The sequence below is a fragment of the Varanus komodoensis genome, unplaced genomic scaffold (genome assembly GCF_004798865.1).
Source record: "Varanus komodoensis strain SLA01 unplaced genomic scaffold, ASM479886v1 scaffold32, whole genome shotgun sequence".
Classification (NCBI taxonomy): Eukaryota; Metazoa; Chordata; class Lepidosauria; order Squamata; family Varanidae; genus Varanus; species Varanus komodoensis.
In genome coordinates this window covers 10,091,763-10,110,835 of record NW_025335798.1, presented here as the reverse complement: position 1 = coordinate 10,110,835, position 19,073 = coordinate 10,091,763, and the positions used below count along the sequence as shown (strand labels likewise).

At 41.7% G+C, this 19,073-nt stretch overlaps 1 protein-coding gene across 1 annotated transcript in view; it reads left to right on the top strand.

The window, feature by feature from the left end:
* Positions 1-19,073, top strand: part of SEMA5B (semaphorin 5B) — a 303,228-nt gene that overhangs the window by 270,906 nt on the left and 13,249 nt on the right. The window contains exons 16-22 of the mRNA XM_044438272.1: positions 3,638-3,785; positions 5,747-5,972; positions 7,729-7,947; positions 9,577-9,747; positions 10,469-10,618; positions 12,235-12,279; positions 17,549-17,754. Coding sequence (XP_044294207.1) covers positions 3,638-3,785; positions 5,747-5,972; positions 7,729-7,947; positions 9,577-9,747; positions 10,469-10,618; positions 12,235-12,279; positions 17,549-17,754 — 1,165 coding nt within the window. The remainder of the gene's footprint in view (positions 1-3,637; positions 3,786-5,746; positions 5,973-7,728; positions 7,948-9,576; positions 9,748-10,468; positions 10,619-12,234; positions 12,280-17,548; positions 17,755-19,073) is intronic.

The window sequence follows — 19,073 nt, the reverse complement described above, 5'->3', positions numbered from 1 at the left end:
TGGGAAGCCAGTGAAGCTGACGGAGGACTGGAGTCATGTGAACATAACGCCCAGTCCCCGTCAGCAGCCTGGCAGCTCTATTTTGAACCAATTGAAGTATCCGGACCATCTTCAAGGGCAGCCCCACATAGAGCGCGTTACAGAAGTCAAGTCGGGAAGTCACCAGTGCGTGTGTCACTGTCGCCAGGCAGTCGTTCTCCAGGTAGGAGCGCAGCTGATGGATCAGCCGAAGCTGAAAGAAAGCGCTCCTCGCCACCACTGTCACCTGAGCTTCCAGTGAAAGCTCTGGGTCGAGGAGCACTCCCAAGCTGTGGACCTTGTCCCTAAGAGGGAGTGCAACCCCATTCAGGACTAGGTCAAGGTCCCCTTCCCTGAAGCCCGATCCGCCAACCAACAGGACCTCCATCTTGTCTGGATTGAGCTTCAGTTTATTGGCCCTCATCCAGCCCATTACCTCAGCCAGGCACCGGTTCAGCACAGCCACTGCCTCACCTGGATTGGTGGAGAACGAGAGGTAGAGCTGGCTTATGCCCTCTCTCATGCCGCACTGGTACATGTCTGTAACAAAAGTAATATGTCACAATTACTCAAACAGCTTCCGAACCTCAAAAATAGCTTGACTTTTGGATCAGCATTTTTGGAACTGATTGATGCAGATAAACAGCTGCACAGTGACTGCTTTTAAAACCAGCTTCATGGCAGATGTGTGACATGTTTATGTGCTGCCACATGCAGTGCCAGTCTGCCGATCTTCATCAGGCTGTCACAGACCATGACAGAAAATCGGGTGATACAGATGACAAGCAACAGCTTGTCTAGCCCTAGTGAGGCCTCCTTGGGGAGACCTCTAAAGCCATGCCTGCATGGCTTGTTGATGTGAATTGGGTCTGTAAGTGCCCGGGCAAATTAAGGCATCTTGGTGTGCAACATTAGACCAATAAGGAGATTGTGTAACCCTTGGCACCACAGAAGGCCAGTCATTCTAGCACATCACCTTAAAAAGGTAGTTTGTATGAAGCAATATGAAATGACTTTAATCATCTCGACCCATGATCTTAGAAGACATACATCATGGATGAGAATCCTCAGCAGTGGTCCTGGCTCCTTTCAGGGCAACCAAGGCCAGTCCCCTCTCTTGTGTCTAAACATGTCAGCAAGGGTTCCCTCAGATGCTGTTTTGCATTGCAGGGAAACTGTGCTGTTTCCAAACTGGGAGAGGAAGCAGCATGGCAAGAGCCAGGGACAGCTACTTTAGCTAAGTTGCTAGGTGGAGGAGGGCTACTTGGTAGGGGTGACTTTGTATGGAGCCAGCAAGCTGTATGTCACTAACTCAAACTCCTGTGGAAGAGGGTTGAGTTGATTCTTTGGCCAGGGACTAAATGCTATTGGGGAGCATGGCCAAAATCAGAAGGCGTAGCCCTATCTTCCTGACAGCATTATTCCTGCAGAGAGCAGGGGAGGAATGATCTGCATCCACACCCATTTACTGTTCCCCATTACATGTCAGTGTGGCCTCCTCTTTCCAGACTGCTGTGAATTAAAATGGGATTGAAAATTTTTGACTTGGAAAACTTTTCTCAAGAACCAGGTGCCCACCACTTGACCAAAGTAGATTTGAGAAGATTTATGGCAGCTTCTTGAAGAACAGCTATTAACTAGAAATCCTGTACATTATTTCTTGTCCTAGGATCCCTGACAGAAATTTTCTCAGGAATTCATAAATGCAAAAGACTTGTCATTTAATTGTTCTGAATGTTTTCATTTTGGACTAGATCTGTGACCATTGGAAGCTGGCTTTCCTTGTTCATTTCAAAAAATGTTTGTTGAAGTTAGTGAGGGTGTTTCCATTAAGAAATTGTGTTATTAAAGTAGAGCTGGTCTTCCTTGTTTTAAAACATGCTACATACTTAGAAAATAATAAACTTATAACAAGACATAAAGTGTAAGTTATCTGACCAAGCTGAGTGATACCTACACCTGAATTGGGGTTGCTGAGAAAAAACATTAACTGCTGAAATAAGTTATTAATGATGAGTAGTATAAAATGCTATTAGTAAAACAGAATGAAAGAATAACAGATCCAAGGAGTTTGGGGCAGATGAAAGTGACATTTGATCAGGTTACTTTCTCCCTACAAAGAAGGGACGGAGCAGGGAATTAGACCAAGTTATGGTTCCATGTAAATTGAGTAGCTAACTTGTATTCTGAATTAAGACCCACTGAGTTCATAAAAACCTGCTTGGAAGTAAGTTCCAATGTACCTATCAAGAAACATAGTAGGTTTGAGAAGTAATGCCTGCTAAAGTCTCGTGTGTGTGTGTGAGAGAGAGAGAGAGCGAGCGAGCAATTATTCGACTTTCTTGAAAACCAACATGTTACTTTCTAAGCAATAACAGCTTCTTCAGAATAACTGGCACTAGATTATGAGAAAGCTTAGGATCCACACAGGCCAAATTAATTTCAAATATCTGAATTTCTCACTTAAAATAGGAGTGCTTCAGGGTTTAAATACTAAGGGCAGAATCCAATGAAGGTGCTCAGGCTGCTACCAGTTTTCTTCCAGCCCATTGACTGTGTTGTGCAAGCAGCCTCCAGCCCTTGCCAAGCAACAATTCAATGCTTTCAGGACAACCTGATGGGAAATAACAATTTCTGGCAGTGTAACTCATGTAAGGGAGTTCCACCAACATGCCTCCTTCTGGAAATGAGCATTTCCACTCATCTCGGGGCTTCCCCGAGGAAACACTAAACCTCCCTTGTGGAAGCGGTAAGTCCCACATGCACAGTGCATTCAACAGGAGCTACTGCTTGCTAAAGGTAATTCAGCCCTGCTGAGTTCTGCTCTGAGTTCATTTGCAAATCTGTCAGTAAACATTTATTAAAAACATGCGTAGTTTACACTGAATCCAGACAAAACAAGAACAAGTAAGGTTATAGTGTTAAAATGTCGCATTCAGTTTCTATAGCTAATATGCACATTGAATTTCGGTATAAGAAGTCTAGGTGCCTTACCATGCAGGTTAGTCGGCTACATGTTAGAAAAGCACAAGAAAACTTCTGTCAGGGCCCAGACCACATTAGATATTAGGTGTTGCTCGATTTTTCTGATAGCCCATGCTACACGCACATGTGCGCATGTACACACACAGGAGATTTTTAAACAGGATTCTAATACTGTGTGATTGGAAACATAGAACAAGAACTTGGGACCTCCTTCAGTTAAAGGGTGCGGATTCAGATTTAAAAATTAAATAACATCCCAGTATTTTAGCATACATCTGCCCCTTCTGTCTTCTAAGTGGACATTGACAAAAATGGCATGGATCCTGACTAAGGAAGTCATGTTTTAGTCCCACTGAACTCAGTGGGACAATTCTGTCCTGACATGTCTAAGTTCCATTGATTTCAGCGGGACTAAAACATGAAAAATATAGCTGACCTATGACTTTTCTTTGTGTACTTCTAGTCAGCTGTCAATATAGTCAGTTGGACCTTTCACCTTTGGAAAGGTGATTTCTTCTTCTTGCTCTGTATGGTTCCCCAGAGTGCCATTTACAACTTTCCTTTACCCTCCAGGATATTGACTTGGATTACTGTTTCTTTTTTCCCCATTCCCTACCATTTTATTTTCATTCAGGTTCTGCAATGAAAACAGCCCATGCCCGTTACCAATCTTCTGGTCTTCATGGGGCCCTTGGAATAAATGTAGTGCAAACTGTGGTGGAGGAGTGCACTCTAGGCAAAGGTCCTGTGAAAATGGAAACACCTGTCCAGGCTGTGCCGTGGTATGCCCTTGTTTCTATAGGCATCAGTGCTATTTTCTTGAGTTACATTTCCCCTGGTTCTCCCAGATTCCGCTCCAGTTGTGCTCAGACACCTGGCACAAAAGAGGAACAAAGCTTAGTAGATAAGAGGAAATTGGTAGTGGCCTAGGGAACAATGGCACTACGACAGTGTTGAGGGGGTTCTGAGCAAGATGTCTTCCCTTGCCACATGTGCTGTGAGCTCCTGACTCACTGATTTCCCTATGACTCTCCTCTAGAGTTTGGGTGCACTTCGGAGTACAGCTGCTATTGTTCCTACCATAATGTTCCCAGTCCACACACACTGCCCAGGGTACTGATGGGCATTTCTTTTGTTTAAGATTTGATTGCATGTTTGTTGCTCACGTACATTGTACTGACAAAACAAACACAATTTGTTAGCCTTTAAGATGCCACAAGACTCTTGTTTTTGCTACCACAGAGCAACATGACTACCTTCTGGAAATGTTACATGGAAGAACAGTTATTACTACAGATTTCTTTTTTTTTTTTTCTTAATGAAGTTGTGGTGATACCAAATTTCACTGAAGCAGCAGTGTTGGGGAAGGGGATATTTATTTATTTTTTCTTCCATGCTGTTTCCCCAATTTAAATCACCCCACTCTGAAAGGAATACTGCAAGGTTCACAAAGGGAAAGAACGGGAGGACCCAGGATTTAACTTGGGAAAAGCATGAGAGGAAAAAAAAGTTGTAGACCAGGCTCAATTCAAAGTGCTTGTTTTGCCATATAAAGCTATAAACTGCTTAGAACCTGGCTCCCTAAAGGACTGCCTTCTCCTGTATGTGCCTGCCTGACCACTAAGATCTGGGCAGGAGGTCCTTCTAAAATAGACATCCCTCAAAGAGGTTAGAAGGGTGGCAAATAGAAGAAGAACCTTCTCAGTGGCTTCCCCACTTATGGAATGAGCTTCCCAAAAAATTCACTAAGTGCCAAAGCTATTCTTTCCTGTGCCAGGTGAAAACATTTCTCTTTTCTAGGTGTTTTAATCAATAATTTTTAACAGTTAATTTTAATGTTTAAATTAAGCATCCATCTTATTTGTCCTCCCAGTGGTTTTAGTATTGACCTACTTATTGTTGCTGTAATACTAACAATTTAATGTTTTATTTATTGGGTTATTTTATTGTTTTTAATGCATGTGTTATTTTTAAATATTGTAAGCCACCCAGGGATTCCATTGGAGCAGAGGAGTGGCATATAAATGCTAAAATAAATAAAATAATAAAATAAAATAAAAACACCCTTGGTCCAAAGCTCCACTGCTCTAATCAAGTCCCATGCCACAACCTAAATACTGTATTAAGTGAAAAGAAAGACATAGGGAGATGATATCATAGCTTGCTGCATAGCATGTAAATTAGCCTTGATGTAGTTTATCTGTACTTTCTCATGCAGAAGGGGAACACCCATAACTGCATGTCTTTCTTTACATATAACTAAAGAAAGCTCTGCATGCAGAAAAGCAGTACTTCAGGGATGATTAAGATAAAACTTAATCTCCCTGGTATCTACATTTTTATGGGAAAGTATTCTTAAATTTCAAATTTATGGAACAACATTTAGTAATCTGCAACTGCCCCCCATCCCCACACCAAAGAGTACATGCAGTCCAAAGACAGGAATACCCCCACAGTGACAGCAGGGCCTTTGCCTATGCAATTTGTATGCATGTGCATGTGTGCAGTGCATAACCTCTGCCTGGGCCTGTCTGCTCAGCATCATACTCTGTGAATTAAAGCATTGGAACAATGCTTTTAAAGCTTTGTTTCTCCTTCAGTTCGTTTTAATCAATTTCTCAGAAGTTTTTTTTATGGCTTGTTCAAATGTGTGGTGCTCAAGCACAGTGGAAATTCACGATTCCTCGAACAAATATTAAGGATTGTTGGACTTTCCCCATGTCTCCCCTCTTCCTTTTTGCAGGAGTTTAAAACCTGCAGCCCAGAGGCCTGCCCAGAGGTGCGGAGAAACACACCTTGGACTCCATGGATGCCCACCAATATCACCCAGAGTGGTGCCCGCCAGGAGCAGCGCTTCCGCTATACCTGCCGTGCTCAGCTTGCTGACCCCCATGACCTCCAGTTTGGCAGAAAGAAGACAGAGAATCGGTTCTGCCCCAATGATGGCTCTGCGGTTTGTGACACTGATTGTATGTCCTGCTTGAGTGCAGATAATTTGAATGCCAGGCTAAGCTTCTTCTTACTCAGATTGGAGCTGAGAGCAGATGAAACATAGGGATGGATAAATACTGATCTCTGTTGATAGCAACAGAGCAAATCAAAATGGGCAGATTGAGACTGTGTATTTTGTGGTATCGACATGGACAAATTCCCATGGCATTGTGTGGGAGCTTTCCACGCACCTGCCAGTTCTGCAATGGGTGTTGGGGGGTGCATGGGCTTTATTTCTGTGTTTGCTTAGATATCCTTAACCCCACATGTTCAGTACTATTGGAGCTACTTCCACTTGGTGCTGTCATGCAATGCAAATAGCTACATGGCTCCAATTGTGAGGGCCTTTCTCACATAATCAGGGGGCTGAGTTTCTAGAAGCCAGTAAAGAGGCTAAACAGGGGCACCCCCAACCACCTGGTGATGTGAGCATTTCCTCACTTTTTACTGTTCATGGCAAATCAGATGTTGTTGTTCAGTCTGTGATGAATACAACCTCATATCTTCTATGAATTCAGTGGCTTGACCAGCTTGAGAAAGTTTGCTTTAACATTGAAAAGGGTAAAGCTGCATTTATGGGAATCAGCAATGATACATCTTATGTAGGTACCTATAACTTTTGTAGATCCCTTGTGACTTTAGACAGTAAAAGCCTATTCTCCCATCAAGCTCCTGATTAGTCTCACCCAGAGATGTGTTGGGTAGTAATTCTATTCTTCCCTGGAATCTCCAAAATAATTATTAATCAGTCAGTTTAATGAGCTGCTGATGATTGACAAGGAAAAGAGAACTTGGGGTCATAATAGAGAGCGCAATGAAAATGCAATGATCCTGTGTGTAGCAGCTGTGAAAAAGGCAAATTCCATGCTAGGGATCATTATGCAAAAGACTGAAGTTAAAACTCTTAATATCATAATGGCTTACAAGGTGCAATATACCTCTTTATATCAGTTGCTGGGGAACATGAGTGGTGCTATGGTACTCATGTCCTGCCCTTGGGCTTCTCTTAGGTATCGGAGAAGCAACTGCTGGGAACAGAATCCTGGACTGAATATGCCTTTGGTCTGACCCAGGATGGCTCATACATTCCATGTTCTAAGTAACCCAGATTCCATAGGAGAGCTAGTGCCTCTTTACGCTGATGCTGGGATAAGTTCAGTTTTCCTCCTGTTGCCTTCGTTAGTGTGAAGAGTAGAATGCTGTTGCTATTACATTATGCTAACTAAGCACAAAAATGGGCAGATGATGTCCTTGGAATGCACTCCAAGGGCTCATTCATGATCAGCCACTAGCATAGAGCAGAAGTAAAGCTAGCCTTACCTAAGAGCTGCTATAGGAATGGGCAACTTGTGGCCCTCCAGATGTCATGCCTACATCTTCCATTCCTGGTAGCCAGCACAGCAGTGGTTAAGGTGCATGATCACATTGTAGACCAAAACTTCTTAAAGGCCTCTATGTTTGCCCACCTCATCCACTTGCTAAGCAAGGTGGACATGATTTAGTCAAGAGCAAGTGGATATTGATCTATAAGCAACCGAGAGAGAAGCAAAACTGAGTTTATCATGTATAATAGGGCCACTATTATAAAAGCCCTAGCTTTTAGAAACCAATTTCTATACTTCATTGTTTTGCATTATTACGTATGTTAGTTTTTTAACTGTTTTTAATCCATCCAGAGAGTGTTAGTGTTTGTGCTTAATTCTCCAATTCCTCTCCACCTTCTCTACTCCCAAGCTCTAGTCGATGACCTTCTGAAAAGTGGCAAGACTTCTATTCGGATTATCAGTGGTGGTTGGTCCTTCTGGGGAGCTTGGTCCTCCTGCTCCCGAGACTGTGAGCTGGGCTTCAGGACTAGGAAGAGGACATGTACCAATCCGGAGCCAAAAAATGGTGGCCTACCTTGTATAGGATCTGCAGTGGAATATCAGGATTGTAACTCACATCCCTGTCCAGGTAGCTACTTTTCCTCTTTCTGCTTTAAATTTTAGTCAGAGCCAAGCATGTGCTCAGTGAAGTTGTTCTCTCCTGCCATCCGAGGGCACATTTGTCAAAGCCAGTGTGAAATATTTCGTTGTCTGAAGCACAGATGGTGTTTCCCCTGCCTTACCAGGGCCAGCACCTGAACAAGTCTTGCTGCATCATTCAGATTCTGATTCCTGCCTTTATTAATCCTTCCCCATAAACGCACACGCAACACACCTCATGGTACCACCCGAAGTTGGCTGCTTCATCTTTCTGTGTGGCAGGGCTAGCCACATTTTTGCACGTGCATTTGCTCAGTGAAAGCCATGCCATGCTGTGGTGACAAGCTCAGCTGGGGAAAGCAAAGGAACGTTTGTGTTCTACAAACAGCAAGTGCTTTCAGATTAGTCTCCTTGCTGTAAAAAAAATACTACATCTGCATTCAGCACTGGCAAACTCAGAGCTGTGTAAAAGCAGTTGTGTCTTGGGTTTAAAAAAGCAACTTGCTGGCTAAATCCAGAACCCTTGACTTTGGTTCCCATTTTCTGGGGTTAATATTCTTGCTTTCAAGAAGAGTACTAGTTAGCCCATTGGGGTTGGCAAACAGGGAATGTTGCTTCCTGGATAGCAGAGGCTTGAATGTCTATTTATGGTCCTGTTACTAAAAGGAGCAGAATGATCCTTTTCAAAATCCATAGCAGCTGATGTATTGTATCCCAGACAGCTTCACTAGTTACCCTAGTGGCTTGAGCAGGGAAACTGGAACAGAAGCCTGTTTGCAGAAGAGGAATCATGACTTTTTCATTCCAGACATAGGCTTCCCTTCTGTCCTCTTTCAGAATTTGCGTGGGGGCAGGTTGGCATTTGTGCAAAGAAACAAACAATAAACAAAGGTTTATTGGTAGAGCTGTTTAGTGCATACACAGTCACCCACCTATGCACTGGACATGGCTGTGCCTTGAACATGTTTCAGAAATTGCAGTTGCTGAAGAATATGGCTTCAAGATTACTAACTGGAATTGGGCATCTTGACTGTATCATACCTATGCTTTATCAGCTACACTAACAGTCAGGTTAAAGCACTGTTTTTTTACCATTAACACCTTAAACAGCTTTAAAGGCTACCTTCTCTTATATGTATTTGGCTAAATGATAGGATTTTCGGAAGCTCTGTTCCAGTGGCCACTGCCAAATGAAGTGAAGTAAGCACTAGTGAGGACCTTCTTGGCAGTGGCAACCACTTATGCATGTTCCAGAGAAGCCTGCCTGGAGCCATATTTAATGTCTATTTAGCATGAAGCAAAGATTATTTTTACTTACCCTGTCCTTTACAAAATATATGACTTACACTCTAGGTCTCTTAGGTTATAATCTGATTTTTTGTTTATTGTTTTTAATTGTATTTTCTTTGTGAGCCTTTCAAAGAATGTGCATTATAGGACAGCTATACCAAGATACAAATAAACTAAACTAAAATAGGATGCTTTTTATCTATCATGATGATTCCACTATAGCTTTCTGCCCCTCATTCTTGCAGTAGTCCTTTTGTTTCTGGTTGAAAAAACATGCAGCTTGCAAAAGTGCCCACATTTTTGTTTTGTTTCCAAAAATCATTCTCAGTGAAAGGATCATGGTCCTGCTGGACTCCTTGGTCTCAGTGCTCGGCCACTTGTGGAGGTGGACATTACCAGCGCACCCGGACCTGCACCAACCCAGCGCCTTCTAATGGGGAGGACATCTGCATTGGGCTGCACACAGAGGAAGCCCTCTGCAATACACACTTGTGTGAAGGTATTTTTATTTCCTCTGGTTCAGTTTGGATGCTGAGGAAAAGAGATTAAGGCCATAGAAAATGCAAGTATCGTCTGGCATGTACGGTTGCAAGTACCAGCTTGGCCCAAGTGCAAATATTTAGGGTAATATTCAGCAGGTTGAATAAAATAAGTAAGCAACTTAGTAATGGAAATAACAGAGCTAAATATGCTGTTTCCTCAGCTGCTTTTTGTCACCTTTGTTTTGTGCAAGTTCTCTTTGTCTCTTTAGAGAATACACCTGACATAATACAGCTAATTTGAGTTTGTGTTCAAATTCATGTTTTAAGAAAATATTAAAGATCCTAGGGCTGATGTAATTCTGTTCACAGCCCTTAAAAGGTAATACTGAAAGAGAATGGCTCCTAAATGGTGTGATTTTTAAAATGTTCTGCCAATTCCTAAACAATAATTCAGTTGGAACGGGGTGGGAAGAACTGTTGTAGCAGCACATATACAAGTTCTTCTGAAACACAGAAGATGGCCTTGTTGATCTTCAGAGCTGCTTGTACTGTTTTTCAATGTAAATTTCGCATCTCACTGGGGATTTCTCGATTAACAATCTCTAATTGTTTGACTAAACTTCCATTCAAAGCCTGTGTGATCCTTTGTTCTATGTTTGTGCCTTGTAGCTTTTCTTGGCTTGATACTGTTATAATCCTGCATAATTTATCTTATTGCTGGTATCCCTTTTTTTTAAGGAGGCTGGTCTGAATGGTCTGAATGGAGTCTATGTAATGAAGATGGAATCCAGTATCGTAGTCGTTACTGTGAAATCCACAGTCCAGGATCGCCTCACTGTGCTGGAAACAGTACACAGTATCAAGATTGTTTGTACAATGAGATCCCTGGTAGGCACAATTTCACATGCTAACCAGCCAAGAAAACAACCAAGTTAGTTAAAGAATTGACTGGGTGGACTTTCCAAAGCTTGTCAGAAAAATTGTTGGCACTTTTAACATTAAACATATATACATATATGTTCTTAGGTGAGTGGTTCGTTTAATGGTGTCCAGGGTCCCATTGGTTCAGCTAGCAGGGAGATGACATTCTGTAGAATGGGAGACACCCAAATTAAGGTATTGTTTAAGATGGAAGGAAAGAAATGGATTGACATGGGGATAATGTTGGTGAGATTGCAAATTCATTGCTTAGCAGTGGGTGGGTTGGATAAGAGTCTTGCAAATAAGTCTCTTTAGAATTATGGATACTTCTGAGGGGGGATAAGAAGGATCTTGTGACCCATGAAGTTGATATATAATCAGAGAGTTCTGTATTCTGTATCCTAAAGAAACAGTACATAAAACCATAATATAAACCTGCCTGGATTGAAATTAGGTCCAGCATCTTATTTCCAGTGAAAGAAAGGAAGAGGCTTCTGGGAAGCCCATCAGAAGGACATGAAGGCCAACAATTCATCCCATTACTTGCTTCAAGAAGGCTGTTCAGCTGCAGTTTGTGAACAGGGTGGGCCCAAAACATTTTGCATCCTGAAACAGCTTACAGAAACCAACGTGCAGGAGTCGAATCCCACTTCAGCACAGCCAAAGGAATAGCATCCTTCACCACATCTGAGTGCAGAAGCCCAGCTCAGATGCTGACCTAGCTCTGTATTTCTCTCTGAGTAAAGGGACAGCTGCTGCACCTCTCCACCAAAAAAAATGTCCCTAGTACATTTTAATGTCATATGGCCATTGTCCATTTCTGTCTGGTTGCAGCAAATTCCATAAGTCAGTTCCAAGGGAAATGCCCTGAAGTTGAAAGAAGATATTGAAATAAACTATGCTATGATATCAACTTCATTCGTGGGCAGGCGCCATGGTATTCCATGTCATATGTTGGTCATTGTGTTTCTGAAGCAGATTATGCAGTATTCAGATATATCCAGACATTTTGTAAACACAGCATGAATGGATCAGAGTCCTTCTTTGAGTCTTTCAATATTGATACCTGTAATTTACACAATTCATGCCAGAAACAAATAGTTTATTTATTTTTATTTTTTATTTTTATTTATTTATTATTTATTAAAACATTTTTATGCCGCCCCATTCGCCGAAGCCTCGGGGCGGCTTACAACAAAAGATTAAATAACATTTTAAAATATATACAATAAAATACAAATATATAAAAATACAAGATATATAAAGATAAAATACAAATATATTATATATAAAGAACTATATAAATATATAGTTCTTTTTGCGTGTTGCATTTGGATGGGTTGCAATCCAGCCCATCTTTCTTATGCAATAGGACGTTCTGTTAAGAGGGTTGGGTTTTTTATTTTGGTTTTGGGTTGTTATTTTTCCTATAGTTCATTCTCTGTTTTTCACTAGAGCTCTGGGAGGCCTGCATTTGCAGAGATTAATTTGCCATGCACTGAGCAAAGGGGTTTTAATTGCCTGCACAATGTTGCAGATGACAAAAATGACATTTCCCCTCCGCTGTTTTTCTCTTTGTTTAGTAATCCTGCCAGCCTCAAGCATTGACGAGAGCACGAACTGTGGAGGTAGAGTACAGCTAACTATAGATCTTATTTTTATCTTAACATGACTACTCTTTTCTGGGAAGCATCAACCCAACCATTAATCTGTGCAGTTCACATCCCGTTGATAGCCTTAATTCTACTGGAGTCTTATTGTCTGAGTCAGAGGTGGTGGTGGGAAGTATTTGCAATTCAGTTTTCTGGTATAAGAATTTAATTTGGGGGAGGCAGATTCTCTGAATAATTAATTACCAGGAAGATCATAGCCCTTCCACTATAGCTGTGTTTGAAATGGACTGGAAAAGATGAAGAGAGATTCCCTATTTTCCTGAGCACTCAGTTAATTGTAGAGTTGGCACAGAATTGCATTATAAGAAAAATGATGATATTAATTTGGTGTCTCTGTTCAAGCAAAAAGTCCAAAGCTTTTCTGTAGGAAATGGTTTCCCCTGATCACCTTGTAGGTTATCTGGCACGTAAATCATTTTTCTTTCCCAAGTCAATGTAACCCCTCCTTAGCAGCACTGGAACATCCTTTTTAAGAAATGCTCAAGGTGTTGCTCTTTTAGGAAGTACTTCCCTTTTAAGAGAGTTTCTTTGGTCTCAGTTGTCAGTGACTTGGTCAGGTCAATATCAGTAGTCAGTAAGCTGTGTGGGATAGAGCTGTGGGCATTTTTTCTTTCTACACTGGCACAGGATTGCAGTTTTAGTTAGGTCTACATTGACAGTCAGTAACTGGCTCACTTTTATAGACTTCAAGATATAACAAAAAAGAGTTTGCACCAGAGCTGGGATGTTTCCAGATGGGGCTGTTAATGTACAACCACTGTGTCTCATTCACAGGTTTTTAGCAGGGTGCAGACAATGACTTCCTCTGCTTCCAATCCTCCCATTTCTCTACTGCTTCTTCTATCTTTGTTATTACAGTGCAAAATCCATAAAGAAAACAAAGTCAGGATAGCTACATAATGCCTTTGGCGAGTGACAGCTAGGACCCCTGCATTTGGATGCAATCTTGGTATACTGAGATTGCAATACTGTTCTTATACTATCTCTTATTAATGGATCTTCTTTGGCCTAAGCCAAATCAATAGAAGTTTTTTTCATGGATCCCAATGGCAATGGGATAAGGTAACCCATGTGAGACTTGGGTTTCCTTAAAACATTTGCCTGGCCACTACTTTTTCCTGACATTTAGTTCCCTTATGCAGAATATTTATTCTACTAATTGCCTTACAAGTCATGGCTGGAGATGTCTGAAAGGTGCAAAGGGAAATGGGCATTTCTTGCTTGTTGCAGCAGATCCACCTGCTAATATGGTTGGCAGTTTTTCCCTCTGATTGGTTAATCAGCATGGAAGTGGCTTTTTGACACATGACATATTTCTAGAGTGGTGGTAGAAATTTCACCCAGTGGAGCTACAAACAAGGAACTTTTTTTTTCTCTTGCACATTTATAGATGCTTGGGGTCAATTCTTTAATAAACCATTCAAAAAATTTTAATAGTTCCTATCCTCAGATGAATTCTGAAAATTGTACAACTGGGATGGGGGCAAATGGTTTCTAGCAGACTTCGCACCAAAATGTCATTCCTGACAAATAGGTATGAAACCAATAAATGATTGAAGGGTAAAGATGCACTCAAATATATTCTTAATAGCTTGCTCTGCACAGCAGTCATTAATATAGGATAGAATCTGACAGTGATGCAGACACGCTCTGCACTACAGAGTTTAAAAAACTGATTTGCATTCCATCTCACTGAGGAATGGTTTCTGTGAGGAGAGGACTATGTGAGAAGGGGGCTGAAGTTCACGACCAGAACGTTTTTAGTATCCTTACCAAACTGAAATCCCCACCCTAATATCTGCAGTGTAGATAAGCCACTATAAACTGCTAAGCTTATACTCCCCCCAGCTGATTGCACAGGCCCAGACTGAGCCATGTTTAACAACAAATGTTTTTTCTTGTTGCCTTTGAGAAACTGACTGCAATGGGCACCAAATTTATTGCCAATATAATTGGCAGGAGCAAATTTGGAGTCTTTGGCAAGCAGCTGGGGACTTCTGTAATTTTCCACCAGAACCCCATACAAATATAGCAGATTTTCTGGCAAGCCACTTAGACAGCTCTTGGCCTGGTTATCTGTCACTCTCAGTACAAAAAGCAGTATGATAAAGAAAGTAACGGCAAACAGTCCATCAGAAGACATTCCAGTCTAGTTTTTTCTTCATGTGTGGCTGCAGGGAAGCCAATGGGATTAGGACTTCATTTCCATTAACAGCAAAATAAGCTTTCTCCATCCCTCATTCATCTTGCCAGGTGTGTGCTTCTGCTCAGAGTTCCTTTATCAAGCTTATATCCATCATTCTGCACACTTGCATAATATTGCATTATGCATCATTATGCAGTATTGATATTCTTACTGCCCTCTTCCTGCTATTGCTGTTCTCTGAATCACTGTGACCAATATTAGTTATTTATTTATTTATCCACCAGCATACCTCATTAATTGGCAAAAGTATAATCTTTAGGAACTCATTCTGCTGTCTCTTGGTATGACACTGGAAAAATATTGCATATAGAGCCAAAACAATAACCAAGAAAGCCTTAATATGGAAACCAACAAGCTATAGATTCAAAGCATGTTATCTGGGTGCTTAGCAAAGTGGCGTGGAGGCACACTTGAAAGAGAAAGCTTGCAGGGGCTTGGTTGAGGATGGGGCACTCGCTAGGAGTGAACAATTCCATACAGCAGAAACAGAATTCTCAGAACTTGCCCAGCTACAATTTTCAGGATCCTTTGAGGGGGGAAAAATGACATTTCAAGTGGTCCAAAAGCAGTATATGTTGATATTGTAGAACAAGCATAGCAAACCCTTGTCCTCAAGTGGGCTTCTGTTGATTCTGAAAACCCTTCACTCACTTTTTTAAAAAAGCACCCTTTCCCCTCTCCGTTCATCTTTTTCAACTATTTTTGACTGAGTGCTGCATTTCTGCATTGCATTCTATTTTATATCTCCTTGGTAACCCAAGAAGTGGAAACATTTGAAATCTGTACGTCTACTCATTTGTGTTAGAAATATTTTATACTCCAGGAGCTTTACCTTTGAAATCTTAACATGATGTCTGCCTCAACAATTTCAGCTTCCAGCTGAGACTCTGTCTTCACTACTCACCAAGAGTCCAAGCCAAGCAATATAGAATATTAACCATCTGTCTGTCTGTCTGTCATTTGTTCTTGTTCTGTTCTGTTCCCAGGGTGTACCCTGCCCTTGGATAGCTTGTAGAATTTGCAGCAGGAGTGAGAAGTCTTTTTCACCCTGATGGATGCTTTGGCCCCTCTGGCAAGGGCAAGGCACTCCTGCTCCTCTTAGTGCCATTCAGAAGTGGCAACAATTTATGGCTTTCTGTCCGAGTTTGGTGTCAGCAGCTGGCATCCTTGAGCAGCTTTCAGTAGCTCAGTACCTTAGGGTCTTGTTCTCAAGCTACCTAGCCCAGGATCTGTTTAATCTCTTCTTCTACCTGGATATCTGGCCACCATTTTAATTTTCCACATAGTGTCCATCCAGATCATTTTGGGAAATTAAAGTGGCAGCTAGGCCTGCCACTGATTGCCCAGACTGCATGGTACAGACTGTAGAGAGCAAGTGGGTTGGTGCACGTTGGCAGACACTCCTGAGGGAAGTTAGCCATGTCTCTTCTGCTGACTCACTTTCTGAAGATGAATCTTACAGTGGGATTGAGAAGCAGCAGGATGCTCAAAGTCCTGGGACACAACTGGGAGAGGCGACAGAGCTGATGAGCTCAAGGGAAGAAATGGAGGTGGTCCAGACAGACTCTAGGAACAGTATGGAGATACAGGATGCATGAAGGGCTGGAAAATCTTCAAATGGAGATCACTCTCTTCCCTCAGAGTTAGCCCCTATGGCTAGGCAGTAGCAGTGGTGAAAAGCACAATTGGTTGAGAAGCATGTGGGGGGGGGGGAGGTGTGCTTGCTTTCACAGCACCTCTCCCAAGGGGTGGGACACAAGCATGCTTATAAGAAGAGTTTGGGGAAGTAATAGCCAGGCTGAATTCAACAGCATGCTTTGAGCATGCTCAGGGACCTGGGTGAGTAATCTACGTGTAGAAACAATAAAGAGAGTTTTGCTGAGAACCGCTCAAGGTTGGTGCTTGTCAGAGGGAGGAAACGTGGCTCACAACACACCAACATGGGCTACCGTGGGGGTACTTTGGCCAAATGTCTCCTGAAATCTGGAATGATTCCTGTTTTGGCCACCTCTTCTTATCACCTCCTTCAGTGTTCTGAAGTTCTTTCTCTCTTCCAATTATAGAAATGATGAGCTTCCTCCACCTTCTTATTTCTGTGTTGTACACATGCTTTGGAACTCACTGTTGTTTGCAGGCCTCTTTTCTTTGCCTGTCAGTGTAATATTTAATTTTAGTATCAGTAGAAGTAAAAAGAGAAAAACTTTTAAGAAAGCAAAATATGATCCCATTAAGAATACAACGCTCAGGCCAATACAAAGAAAGGGACGTGTATATCTGTTGATGTTAGTAGAGGCTGGTTGGTTTCAGAATTGCATTTTCCATGTGGCAAGGATACAGAAAATTATCCTCTGTTAGCTGAGCAATGTAGCAGCTTAAATATTGTTTTCTCATGGTGACAATTTATGAGATGCTTTGTCATCAAGGACATATTTATTATGCAAGGATTCCCAGATGGAATCTGAACAAATATACTGAGTTGCAGGGAAGAGGCAGGCGTTGACTGGTACCTTTCTGTAGCTCGGTCCATTTGTCCATATAATACTGGTCGTACTTGGGGAGGCAAGGGCTTGGACCAGCTGCACTGATGGAAGTGGGCTTCTTTGCTCTGCCACTTTCCATGGCAGCCCTCTAGGCCCTGAAAGTGCTATGCAGATAGTCAGGGGACCCTGCCAGATAGGGCTGAACCGTGATGCATGGGGGAGCGGGGATCCAGCAGATTCAGGTAGAAGGACCTTTTATGAATGGAGCCTTACCTCTTACTGAAAGGAGATCCTGGATTCAACCCATGGAAAAGGGATTGAGGTATATGGTTAACAGTCATACATGCAAATTAGGGGTATTATAGGAGAAATGAAAAAACAAAGTATGCCCTGCAATATAAATTGTGGAAACAGTGCCAAAACTGTAGCTATACTGTATGAAGTTTTCTAGCAACACGTGGTAACAAGATGTATGAATCTGATTTCCCCTTGTTTGTGTCTCTGCTCACAGCATGCTTTGTCCCTGTCCCTCCTCCAGGTTTTAGCCTCATCCACCTGATTGCCACCGGAGTCTCCTGTTTCTTTGGTTCTAGCCTGTTAACATTTGTGATCTACGTTTACTGCCAGCGCTGCCAGAGGCAATCTCAGGAATCAACTGTTATCCACCCCACCACTCCTAACCATCTCCATTACAAAGGCAACACAACTCCCAAAAATGAGAAATACACACCTATGGAATTCAAGGTAAGAGCTTTCACCTGCCAGTGGATCTATTTTGCAGTGTTGTGCATATTTATACTGCATTCCAGCAGTTTCCAAGCTTTGACACATGCAGTTTTTCTCAGAACACTTAGAGGTGAGCATTGGGATCAGCAGAAACATGTGGCCTCATCTTCTCACTGATATGCAGGCTTTTATTTTTATTTTAGTGAAGGAGAATGCAGTCATGCTGTGCTTCACCGGTAGGCAACTTAATTGTTACCGTCCAGAAAGAAAGGAGTCTCTTCTGATTTGTATAGTTGGGTACTTATCTACATTTCAGCCCCCACCTGCTTGGATAAGGACAGATTGATAGGTCTGTGCTTGCCATAGTAGTTGAACTTTCTTGGTCTGTTACCTTGCTGCAAACATGTAGACTTGTTGAATAACTGAGACACACCTTTAAAAGGCCATGGATTTATACATATCTACACTTTAGATATACTGCTAGCAGCCTACCTTATGTTCAGTATTCTGGTTTGGAGCTATTAGACTGTGTTCTTTCTTACATTTGCATGTGTGCTGTCTTTCGTATTGCAATATCATGTTTTTTCATATATAGTGTTGTTTTATTCATTATCTAAATTATTTCTGTAAATTATCTCTTCTCCTTCTCCTTTCCATATTTAAATTTCCTCCAGTGTTGCTTGTCAAAAGGGATCAAATAACAGCTTCTTTGTATTTGTGTGTATTTATCTAGATCTGTCTATATGAATAAATTATAAATAGGAGGGCTATCTTTATGTGATCAAACGTTTTGATTATTTAGTAGTCCTATCCAAAAGAAACCCACCTCCACTGTGAGTTAGTTGTCCTGGCAACCCCTTTTTCAGCAGAAATCTGGCATTTCCGTTATCAAGAAATGAAGCTGACAAGCTAGCAAGTGTCCCAGTAGTAATTAGCACATAATAAAGCACTCAGCAACTGTAATCAACAAAGTAACTTGTAGGCAGGGGGAAATACCTCTTAAAAGCAATTAATTAACTTTCAGTGAGCAAAAGCACAAAGATCGCAGCTCATAGTTTTACAAATGGAACAGATACAGAAAAGAAAGTAGGGTGCAGTTAAGGCCACCCCCACTTTCGAGCTTCCTTGGAAGGTATTGTTTCGAAATAGTACCACTGACAAAAAAAAGCAAAAATGTTTCTAAGTATTTCTAAATGAGTGCCACTGCATAGAAACAGTTTAAAATACATTTCAGAGCGGAGAAATAGGTTTTGGCAACCAGAAGAAACCCTTGAACTTATCAGGCCTGTTTGTTTTGAAGCCTGCTAGCTGAATTCTTCACAGCAGCTTACCTGACC